The following is an 11035-nucleotide window of genomic DNA, read 5'->3' as shown; positions in this document are numbered from 1 at the left end:
AGGCAGATTTCACCTGAAGTGCAACCACTAGATCAGCTAACACATCATCATGAATGTTGTCCGAGCCTTCAGAATGTTGTCCGAGCCCCTCAGAATGGAGTTAAGGTAGCATGTTGTTTATGGAGATTGTTTACCTGGTATCCAAGTTTCTTCAAGGCACCACTTTGTTATCCCTCTGTTAAGTCACTCTGGATAAGTGTCTGCTAAATGCCTAAATTGCCTAAATTGTAAATTGTAGGTAGAACTGGATGCCTTATGTAGACAAGATGTAAGCTACTTAAAGCTATAGTGTAACTGGGTGATAAGAATGAATATAGCCAACTACGCCACCTAAGGAATTGCACCCAATAGGAAATGGTTTCCAATCTAATTCTGGAGGTGCACTGATAACACAGTATGACTCCCCACAAGGTTTGTTGTACATTTAATGATAGACTGAGGCGTGATTAAGTACAAAAGCATCAATTGTATTTTATTTGGTACAAACAATTAAAAACATTGCGTTGGCGTTTCATTATTATGAAAAATAGCTGCACGCACGTTGATATGTACAGTAGCATACACAAAAATAATGACAAACATAATCTAACAGACCAGGGTTTTGGGGCTCACCAGCAAGGACAGGGCCACCCGACCCAGGGCAGGGGGAACCCCCAGGAGCCAGGGCAACCATAGGCACACACACAAAAGCAAAGGGTGGTTTGTCCTGGCACACGCCGATGGGGGTCACCACCACCACCGGAGGGCACGATGCCCAGCCTCAGTCCCCAACTCTGGTCCTAACAAAGGAAGCAAACATAGTGAGACAAGACGAAACAGGTCACTTAATATTGGACTGGCCTGGTCAGTCCGCCCCCTGACCAAGCTGATACTAAATTGAATCCAAAGAAACAAAAGTACTGAAGGCCACAGAGATGGTTGCTGGAGTAGTGAGTCCATCCAGCCAACATCCATTTAACTAACGGCACTCTTAATGTATGACCAGTCGTTTCAACCCAGGCAAAGCAGCAGCGTTGTCACTGGTACACTCCCCAATACGGTAGGTCACTGCCATACATGGCTGGCTAGATAACCCACACATAAACCCCAGATCAGTCCAAGTAGGCCATTGATCAGTGCACCCAGCTTGTAGCACCTGGAGGCTGCACTGGTAACTGGTTAAAGACAAAAGCTCAAGCCCAACAGTCGAGCTGACAGAGGCCATGGAGACAAGTCAGTGGAGATGCTCGGACAGGCTGATTTTCCTGCTGCCTTTATATAGCTGTCTCAATTACTCAGGTGTCAGTTGTCCTCATAATAGAGTGGGTAGAGACTATGAGCTGAGGTGGCATAGGAGAAAGAGAGAGAGAGAGAGAGAGAGAGAGAGAGACCATGTCCACCCTGCTACACTGTAGGATCTTGTAATATGAGGCACATGAGGAGATGGGGGGGGGGGGGGGTGTTGAAGGGGTCATTTAACTGTAACAGATTTTCTATGTATAACCATATGCTCCATAATATACTAAGCAAGCCCACTAGCCCAGCAGAGCAGGGTAATTAAAGTTTCACCCTCTTAAAGGACGACTTCACCACTTTTCAACCTATCTTCATATAATTGGTCCTCACTAATACTCATGATAAAATGGTACCATTTTTTTCTACTTGGTCTGTGTCTCGTAGGAGGGCTGTGGACAGTCCAGAAACCGTCTACCAGTGACATCATCATTAGGCAGGATTTTTTTTTTCCAACAAGATTTCAAGTTTATTATTTAGATTTTTATTATTGCGAGAACAATGGCTTCTATTATTGCATTGCAACTTTCCAGGAATAGAAAGCCTTCAGTTTCTATTAGCTTGGATTCCTCATCGATGATGTCACTGGTAGACGGTTTCTGAACTGTCCACAGCCCTCCTCTGGGACACAGACCGAGTAGAAGAAAATGGTACCATTTTATCATGAGCATTAGTGAGGACCAATTATATGAAGATAGGTTGAAAAGTGGTGAAGTCGTCCTTTAACTGCAGGTTCACTCTATGTTGCATAAGCGCAAATGGCACTCTTGTTTCATGCAGTATATGAAGTAATTAACTTCCAAAAGTCTGCTTTTGCTAATTGACCTGCTGACCATCTTGTGGGAACCATTAGTGGAAATCAATTCAACAGTGAAACGTGAGATGTTTTAGGCTGTTTTTGCCGCTGTGTCGTTTCAGACCATGAACCAACCATACGCAGTACAATGCTCTATGTTAATCTAACTCTGAGTGTAAAATGTACCCAAACTCACATTCTTTACACTCTCAGAGTTAAATGAACACAGAATATGTGGCTGTGTATAGGGTTGGGTTTTTCTTGATGCAGTTAAGTTTTTCAGCTGCAGTGTTTCTCTAATGGATCTCACTAATGGAGGCACATTGTGCATTCTGACAGTCCCCTCTGAATATTTCATTTTGCTCCTCAGTGACTAACAGAGAGACAGTGAGAAAAAGAATTGCACGGGAGAGTGCCGCATCAAGGGGCCAATTTATTCTCCATCAGGCAGCTGGGGCATCAGTGGCTCAGGAGGCCGGGTTTGATCCTGGGTTTCTCCTGACTCTATGAAATTTTACGATTTTTAAGATTAATTGTTACACAAAAAAATGTGATTAACGATTTAATTGTGTTTTTATTGTTGAACACTGCATCATATGAATAACAATTTCTGTTTGCCTTTTGGCTTTAAGGTTACACAGGACAGATAATGACAAATTACTTAAATATACAAAGAAATGACTGACATATCTAATAACTTTATACTTTCAAAAAAACATTAATAGCGTTGTGAACTTGTAGATCTGCCATCATTTTGGATATTTTTTAAAATATATGAACATTTTGCGATTAGGCAATTATGTAATAATTATGACAGGCCTATGAATATGTCAAAGTGTCCTTGAGCAAGACACTGAACCACTTAACTGCTCCCGATTGACCATTTCAATTTAAACAAGGAACACCCTGGCCTGTCATCAACTTTTCTAGTGTTTTAGCCTTAGGCCTAATATGTCACAATCAATCATGACCCTACAGCAACAACCAATCTACTGTAAGTAATCAGACCTCTCTCTCTGCAACTATCTGTCTTCTTAAGAACATGAATAGACTGTTAATAAAAATAAAAAAACTTTCTTGAGGTGTATAAAGACAGAGGAGTGGACATGTTTTGTTTCTCAACATTAGTTATATATTGCAGACAATAAGCAATTCAATTAAAGAGTGGAGTAGGACAGAACTCAGAGTTAAAAACCCTATAAAAAGGCCTATACTACTGAATTGTGGGCCCCTGTTGTACCCATAGACTGTATGAGGTTGTACTCTATTCACCTGTTTCCTAAGCTGAATTCCATTCCCCAAAACTCGGTCACTCGCTCACTCTCCTCGCTTCCTCCACTCGCGCCTAAGCCCCGCCCCTGCGAGGAGCCGAGGATTATTTGAGAGGACGAGTGGTCGAGCGGTTTCCCTCAAAGGATCGGACTGCACTCAGCAGCGTCATTTCAAAGCGACGGCAAATTCCGCGATCACTTATGACATCTCACACAGCCAGAGCCGTGGATGAAAATATACATGCATAGAATAATATGCAGGTATAGAATTATACAGAATATAAGAATAGACAATTCCTCAATGTGGATGGCCACATCGTTATCTTTATAGTTAACATTGTTGTGCAAGGCCATTTATTCCTGAAATAGTGAATGAAGCGCCAGGATGAGCAAACTTACATTTATGAATTTAATCCTGACCTGTCCCTCTTTTTGCTCGTACAGTCCCCAGAACCCCAGTACAAAAATGTACTCCATGAAGTGTAGATGTGTGTCAAAAAGGAAACGTCGCAGCCGAGGGGCGCGCAGAACGGTGGATGCATATTTATAGCAGGAACAGCTTCACATTTAACTATAGCCATACTCATTCAATTCTGAACCGATTCTTAAAATGTAAAATTCTCTATTTAGCTGTGAAGGGTCTTCTTTCATGTGTATCAGTCATGATTGTTTCACCAACAAACAATATTAAATATCGGCGGGTCCTTCTTCTCCATCGCGCTGTTCGCGCACCTCCCGTTTTCTTTTCTTTTTCTTCGTCCCAGAAGTTAAACATGTTAACATAATCTTTGTCTCAGTCATTTATAGTAGTCCGTGTACTGCATTGAGGCATGCACGAATAGAAACAGCTTTTGAGACAGAAAGTGTGCACAATATATTACAATGAATAATTGTATTATGCTTTATATCATTCAACAACGCAATAAAGCCAGTGGCTTGTTGCGGTCTTTTCAGTTACTTTACACTGTGTGTGTGTGTGTGTGTGTGTGTGTGTGTGTGTGTGTGTGTGTGTGTGTGTGTCACTGTGTGTGTGTGTGTGTGTGTGTGTGTGTGTGTGTGTGTGTGTGTGTGTGAGAGATGCGCAACGAGTGAGCGGCGGCGGCGAGGGGGGGGGGGGGTGCGGCCGGTGTTTTCGGCACATGTGGAGGAGGAGGACAATGTAAACGTCACGGGAGAAGGGGAAAAAAACAAAAAAAAAGTGTACACGTGATGCGGAAGTCTGCCGCGGAGGAGCTGTTGAGAGTGGTCGAGCATACACTTGATGTACACTCGCTCAATGCGGAAGTGGAGAGCCTCCTCGCCGACTCCACTCGACTCCACTCGCCTCCTCCAAGAAGCACATGAACAATTGGACCGCGACTACTTCCGGTTCGAAGTCGGAGTGACCGAGTGGGAGTGAGCGAGTGGCCGAGATTTTCGGTATTGGAATTTGGCTTCACTGTGTTCCACTTCCTGTCTTTTGGTCCAATGAAATCCAATGAAACCGGTCAGATGACTAATGATATCCAATGAAATCCGACAGGAAGTGGAAAACACAAGCCTAGAGCCAAATTCCAATACCGAAAATCTCGGCCACTCGCTCACTCCCACTCGGTCACTCCGACTTCGAACCGGAAGTAGTCGCGGTCCAATTGTTCATGTGCTTCTTGGAGGAGGCGAGTGGAGTCGAGTGGAGTCGGCGAGGAGGCTCTCCACTTCCGCATTGAGCGAGTGTACATCAAGTGTATCCTCGGCCACTCTCAACAGCTCCTCCGCGGCAGACTTCCGCATCACGTGTACACTTTTTTTTGTTTTTTTCCCCTTCTCCCGTGACGTTTACATGGTCCTCCTCCTCCACATGTGCCGAAAACACCCCCCCCCCCCCCCCGCCCTCGCCGCCGCCGCTCACTCGTTGCGCATCTCTCACACACACACACACACACACACACACACACACACACACACACACAGTGTAAAGTAACTGAAAAGACCGCAACAAGCCACTGGCTTTATTGCGTTGTTGAATGATATAAAGCATAATACAATTATACATTGTAATATATTGTGCACACTTTCTTCTGTCTCAAAAGCTGTTTCTATTCGTGCATGCCTCAATGCAGTACACGGACTACTATGAATGACTGAGACAAAGATTATGTTAACATTTTTAACTTCTGGGACGAAGAAAAAGAAAAGAAAACGGGAGGTGCGCGAACAGCGCGATGGAGAAGAAGGACCCGCCGATATTTAATATTGTTTGTTGGTGAAACAATCATGACTGATACACATGAAAGAAGACCCTTCACAGCTAAATAGAGAATTTTACATTTTAAGAATCGGTTCAGAATTGAATGAGTATGGCTATAGTTAAATGTGAAGCTGTTTCTGCTATAAATATGCATCCACCGTTCTGCGCGCCCCTCGGCTGCGACGTTTCCTTTTTGACACACATCTACACTTCATGGAGTACATTTTTGTACTGCTGGGGACTGTACGAGCAAAAAGAGGGACAGGTCAGGATTAAATTCATAAATGTAAGTTTGCTCATCCTGGCGCTTCATTCACTATTTCAGGAATAAATGGCCTTGCACAACAATGTTAACTATAAAGATAACGATGTGGCCATCCCCATTGAGAAATTGTCTATTCTTATATTCTGTATAATTCTATACCTGCATATTATTCTATGCATGTATATTTTCATCCACGGCTCTGGTCTAGCTGTGTGAGATGTCATAAGTGATCGCGGAATTTGCCGTCGCTTTGAAATGACGCTGCTGAGTGCAGTCCGATCCTTTGAGGGCAACCGCTCGACCACTCGTCCTCTCAAATAATCCTCGGCTCCTCGCAGGGGCGGGGCTTAGGCGCGAGTGGAGGAAGCGAGGAGAGTGAGCGAGTGACCGAGTTTTGGGGAATGGAATTCAGCTTAGGAAACAGGTGGATACCTCTATGGTTGTACCAGTATGCAGCTTACAGCTTAACTGAGACATACTGCCCTCTGCTGAGCATAAAACTGTATCGCAACAGTCAATACCTTGAAAATGCACGCTTTTTGCATTCGTCAATGCGTGCGTTCAGTTCAGTATCTAGGTACGCCTACGCCCAATGAGGGTCTAATTATATTCGACTTTGCTTCATCATTCTTAACCACTCTCACCCTTGTGTCCCTATTTTTGGGTGAAAAGGGTCAACATTTAAAAATAATAACAGATTTACAAGTTCACATGTTGCATTGTGAGCTTGTACATAGAACATAGTCTATTTTCGCACCATGCACAGCGTCTTACATATGACGAACTCGAAGATATAACTTAGATCATCATCATGTTTAAGATGCCAACGTGCTTGCCACTGCTCTGCCCACTGCTTGTTGCGTCATTGATTGATTGGGAAGGTGGAAATCAGTGATGGAAGAAGTACTCACATGTTTTACTTAAGTAAAAGTATCAATACTGCAATGTAGAAACACCCAGTATAAGTCCGGAATTCAAAATTGACTTGAGTAAAAGTAACAACATATTGGTATCAAAATGTACTTAAAGCACCAAAAATAGAAAGTGCTCATTATGCAGAATGTCCCAATTCACAAGTTTTCAAATAATGCATAGCCTAAACATTTTTTTTAAAATAGCAGATCTAGGTAAGCTCACAATACGTTGCAAAGCATTGTGAGCTTGTAAATCGGCTATTTTCAAATGGCCTAAATGTATATAGGGCTGAAGTGGCTAATGTATGTTTTGTAATAATAATCAAAATCTACACACTAATTACTAAAGTTTTCAAATAATTGTAGACAGTGGAGTAGAAAAGCACAATATTTTCCTATGAGATGTCATGGAGTAGAAGTAAAACAAATACCTCCAAATTGTACTTAAGTAGGCCACACAGTACTTGAGTAAATGTACTTAAGTTACTTTACACCACTGGTGGCAATGAACTAATGAGCAACCTCGCCCCAAACCCTATAAGAAACAGTTCAGCACAGAATCACGGCCTTGTCCTTCTAGTACCAGAGACAATGAACGGTATAATAAGTGAGAAGCCACAGATCCTGGTGCTCCCGTGCAGCCATGCTGGCTGTGATGGAGTGTTTCATAAGCAGTGGAAACTGAAACGACACCTGAGGACGCACTCCGGAGCGGTATGTTATTTCTGCAAAACATTCTGAAACAATTCAATAGGCTCTATGCACAGAAACCATATTGGGAATGAATTGGGCCCCTTCCTTACTTCCTTCACAGGTGTTACCAATGATACCAATTAAGGCTCTATTCCATTTAGTGTGGCATAGTGGTTGTCTTATTTTCAAGGACCCCATAACTCTGAGAGTGTACTACGGGTCCATTTGGTTCCATTTGTACACTGAGTTACAAACCCACCACAAGGGGCCATTTAGGAACCAAAATGGAGTGTTTCTAGTGAGCCAACATGCACGATAACCAGAATGGAACAGAGCCTTCATTGGTAACACCTGTGAAGGAAGTAAGAAGAGGCCCAATTTCTTTCCAATATGGCTGCTGTGCATAGATAGAGCCTATTGTGTTTTTCGGTATAATAATTAAACTTAGTAAGTATACCCAAGTAGCCTACTGTACTTAAGGACACTGATTAAAACTACATTCTTCTATATTCGCAGCGTCCATTTGTTTGCAAGTTTGAAGGCTGCGGGCGTCGCTTTCGGCAACAGTCGCATCTGACCCGCCACGCTCTTCGACACAGCGGCATAAAGCAGTACAGGCCAGTGAAGTTAATGGGTTTCAGACTTGTCCCCCCTCCCCCCTAGTGTTGTATACTTTGAAGTTAACTGACCTCTCCTGTGTACAGGTGTACTGTGGCGAGCTGCACGACCAGCTTCTTTGACCCAAACGCCATGAAGAGACACGTGCGTTATTCCCATGGAGATAAAGAGGTGTACTTCAAGGTTTGGCCACACGAGGGTGCCGTATTACCGTTGTATGATTATTTTCAATCTGTGCACAAACGATTGAGGCTTTTGATTAAAACTTCTGTGTTTTTTCAGTGCACTCAACCAAAATGCTCATTGACCTTCAAGAAACGCAGAGCATTTAAGATGCACTTAAATGAGCATGGGGTGACTGCTCAGTTTAAGTAGGTTTCTAATTGTGTTGTCTACGATTCATAGAAACATGTTGTAAAATTGATAACCTAAATGCCTATGTCATTAAAAAATGGAATCTTGTCAAATAAGTGGCTTCCCTGTGTTTATGTAGTCGGGGCTGAGTGGTCTTAACAGTTAAATGGATTTTCCACTTTCAAATAAGACAAACATTATTAAAAAAAAGTAATGGAAAAATAACAGCCCCGCCCTCACGCATTAGAAGGACTAATGCGTGAGAGGGCCGTGACTTTTCCTTACTTTTTTGAATTTTATTGTGAAAGTGAAATATCCCTTAATTGTATACATTTAAAATGAAATCTTAGACTGGTGTGGTGGCAATTGCTTGGGGGCTAAGAAATGGGTTGGGCTGCAAAACAGAATTGGCAGAGCAGTGATAAACATATTTTTATGTACCTCGTTTTTCCATTCAGGTGCTCAAAGGCTGGCTGTGGTAAAACATTCGACTCCCATACCACCCGCAAATCCCATGAGAAAAGGCACACAGGTTGGTCAATTTCCAGGGGTTCTTTCCTCTACTCTTCCACAATTGCTATAATTAAAGGAGTTATCGTCATAATAATTGCATGTGACATGTTCCGACTCATGAAGAGGAAATGTAATTCCCAGAGAAGATGGGATCCCCCTTACATTTAGCATAACCACTTTAAACTGGGGTCCTAATTTTAGGCATGCTGTCATATTGTTAAATGTTTTCAAGAATTGGCAGATCAACCATTTTCACTATCCATCATATATGGGGCTGAAGTGGTTAATCAGCACTCCCCAGCAGGTATTCCACTTGTAAGATTAGTCTTTTTTCCCTCTAACTTTTTTTTTAGCTTAACACTGACACTTTTCTGCTGTCCTGTCTTTTGGTCTCTGCAGGGTACCGCTGTCCACATGAGGGATGTGAGGTCCTTGAACACACCTGGGGGAAACTACAGAAGCACACAAAGAAACATCCAGGTATAGTCTTTGTGTCTGTCTATTCTGGGGCACCTGTTGCCAAGAACTGTTTTCAGGGATGTTTATCTGCATTGATTTTCAGTGAGGTATACAGGTGACCTCTCTCCTTCAGGTTTCTCTCAAATTCCTATATGTTGGCCACTGCTGCTAGAAATAAGATGTCGAATTGTGTTGTACTGCTGCTAGAAATAAGATGTCGAATTGTGTTGTGACAACAACTAACTTAATGATTTGTGTTCCAGTCACTTTCCCCTGCAAGGTGTGTAAGAAGGTGTTTAAGAGAGGGGACTCTCTACGCAGACACAGACGCAGCCATGCCTCGCATAAGCCTGTTCTGCTTTGCCCCAGGACTGACTGCCAGGCGTACTTTTCTACAACCTTCAATCTGCAGCACCACATCCACAAAGTGCACTTTAAGCTGCTCAAATACAGCTGTTCCTTCCCTGACTGCCCACAAAAGTTTGCCATGCGGGTGAGTAAGCTGGCCTTCTCTTGACTTTGATGTGAAATTGGGGCTCCACATATTTTTTGCATTGGTCCACTTAGGGCAATCACTTTATTTTCTGTGAAATTGAAGTGAAAGGCTCCCAACTGCTTTTTGCGCTCGGTTGGAAGCCCTCCTTGCTGAATAATTTGTACTAATTTTATGTAGTTAAATGGCACATTTTATCTGCTCCAAACACTTCATACTGCAGTGAAGGGTGTGTTTGTTGGATGATTATAGTGCTGCTTCTAGATATAAATATATATAGTCTCCCAATTTCCTGTTTCCATTACTTGTCCTTTAAGCTTGTACTGAAAGTCTTAAGTTTTCACAGTAATACGGATGAATGCAGTAACGCATTACTGGTTCTGTCTAACAGGAGAGCATGACCAGACACCTCCTTCACCATGACCCAGGGACCAATCTTCAGAAGGTGAGCCAGGTATTCAATCTAACTTTAACGGCTTGATACTACTTAACACAGTAACCATTTGACTGCAAGTCTTATTTGCACCTGCGTTTTTGTTCCCTTTTCATAATCGATCATTGACAATGTTGCTCTGTCTGTAAATGCTTGGTGACAGAAACGGCAGCGGGCAAAGAAGTCCTGGCAGAAGCGTCTCCATATTCAGCATCGGCAGCCTCTGGTGGAAGATGACTTGCGTCACCTCTTTGCCCTGCGCTTGCGGATCTCAAGACGTGCCAAGGTGGAGGCAAACCTCTCAGGCCTCTTCAATGAGCGCAAGATCCCTCACTACGTTGACCCAGAGGTTAATCTGCGGAACCTCTTCAGTCTCAAACAGCAGCGCCTTTTGGAGCCCAAACCTGAAGTCTTGCCACTTGCAGTTTAAATTAAGCTACTACTACTACTTTGAGTATGAATTAAGTTTTTGTTTTCCTTAGGTTTTGAGAATCTAAAAATATGTCTAATTTGTAGTAAAAGAAAAATGGATGTTTTGAGAATCTAAAAATGATTTCTGAATTATAAGAAATGTGTAATATATATTGGGTCTTTTGGTTGCATTACTACATTTTGACCTTGGTTGATGGTCATTGATTAGTTGAAAAGAAACTTTTTTTTGTTTTAAGCTTTACATTGTCAAGATTCAAAGTTGGAGCGTTTATTAAGGAAACTTGTATAACTGAGT

The 11035-nt window shown here is 42.6% G+C and overlaps 1 protein-coding gene across 1 annotated transcript; it reads left to right on the top strand.

The window, feature by feature from the left end:
* Positions 1-49: 49 nt before the first annotated feature.
* LOC311054708 (P43 5S RNA-binding protein-like) lies at positions 50-10791 on the top strand (the record flags this gene model as incomplete). The annotated part of the gene is made up of 8 exons (XM_084070712.1): positions 50-105; positions 8143-8239; positions 8339-8427; positions 8869-8942; positions 9323-9403; positions 9646-9875; positions 10267-10329; positions 10472-10791. 8 exons carry the CDS (start codon positions 50-52, stop codon positions 10736-10738), a joined length of 957 nt encoding a protein of 318 aa, XP_083926838.1. The 3' UTR covers positions 10739-10791.
* Positions 10792-11035: the final 244 nt, after the last annotated feature.

Source organism: Gymnoscopelus microlampas (genome assembly GCF_963454915.1).
Source record: "Gymnoscopelus microlampas genome assembly, chromosome: 11".
Taxonomy (NCBI): domain Eukaryota; kingdom Metazoa; phylum Chordata; class Actinopteri; order Myctophiformes; family Myctophidae; genus Gymnoscopelus; species Gymnoscopelus microlampas.
This window is presented reverse-complemented; position numbering and strand designations above follow the sequence as displayed.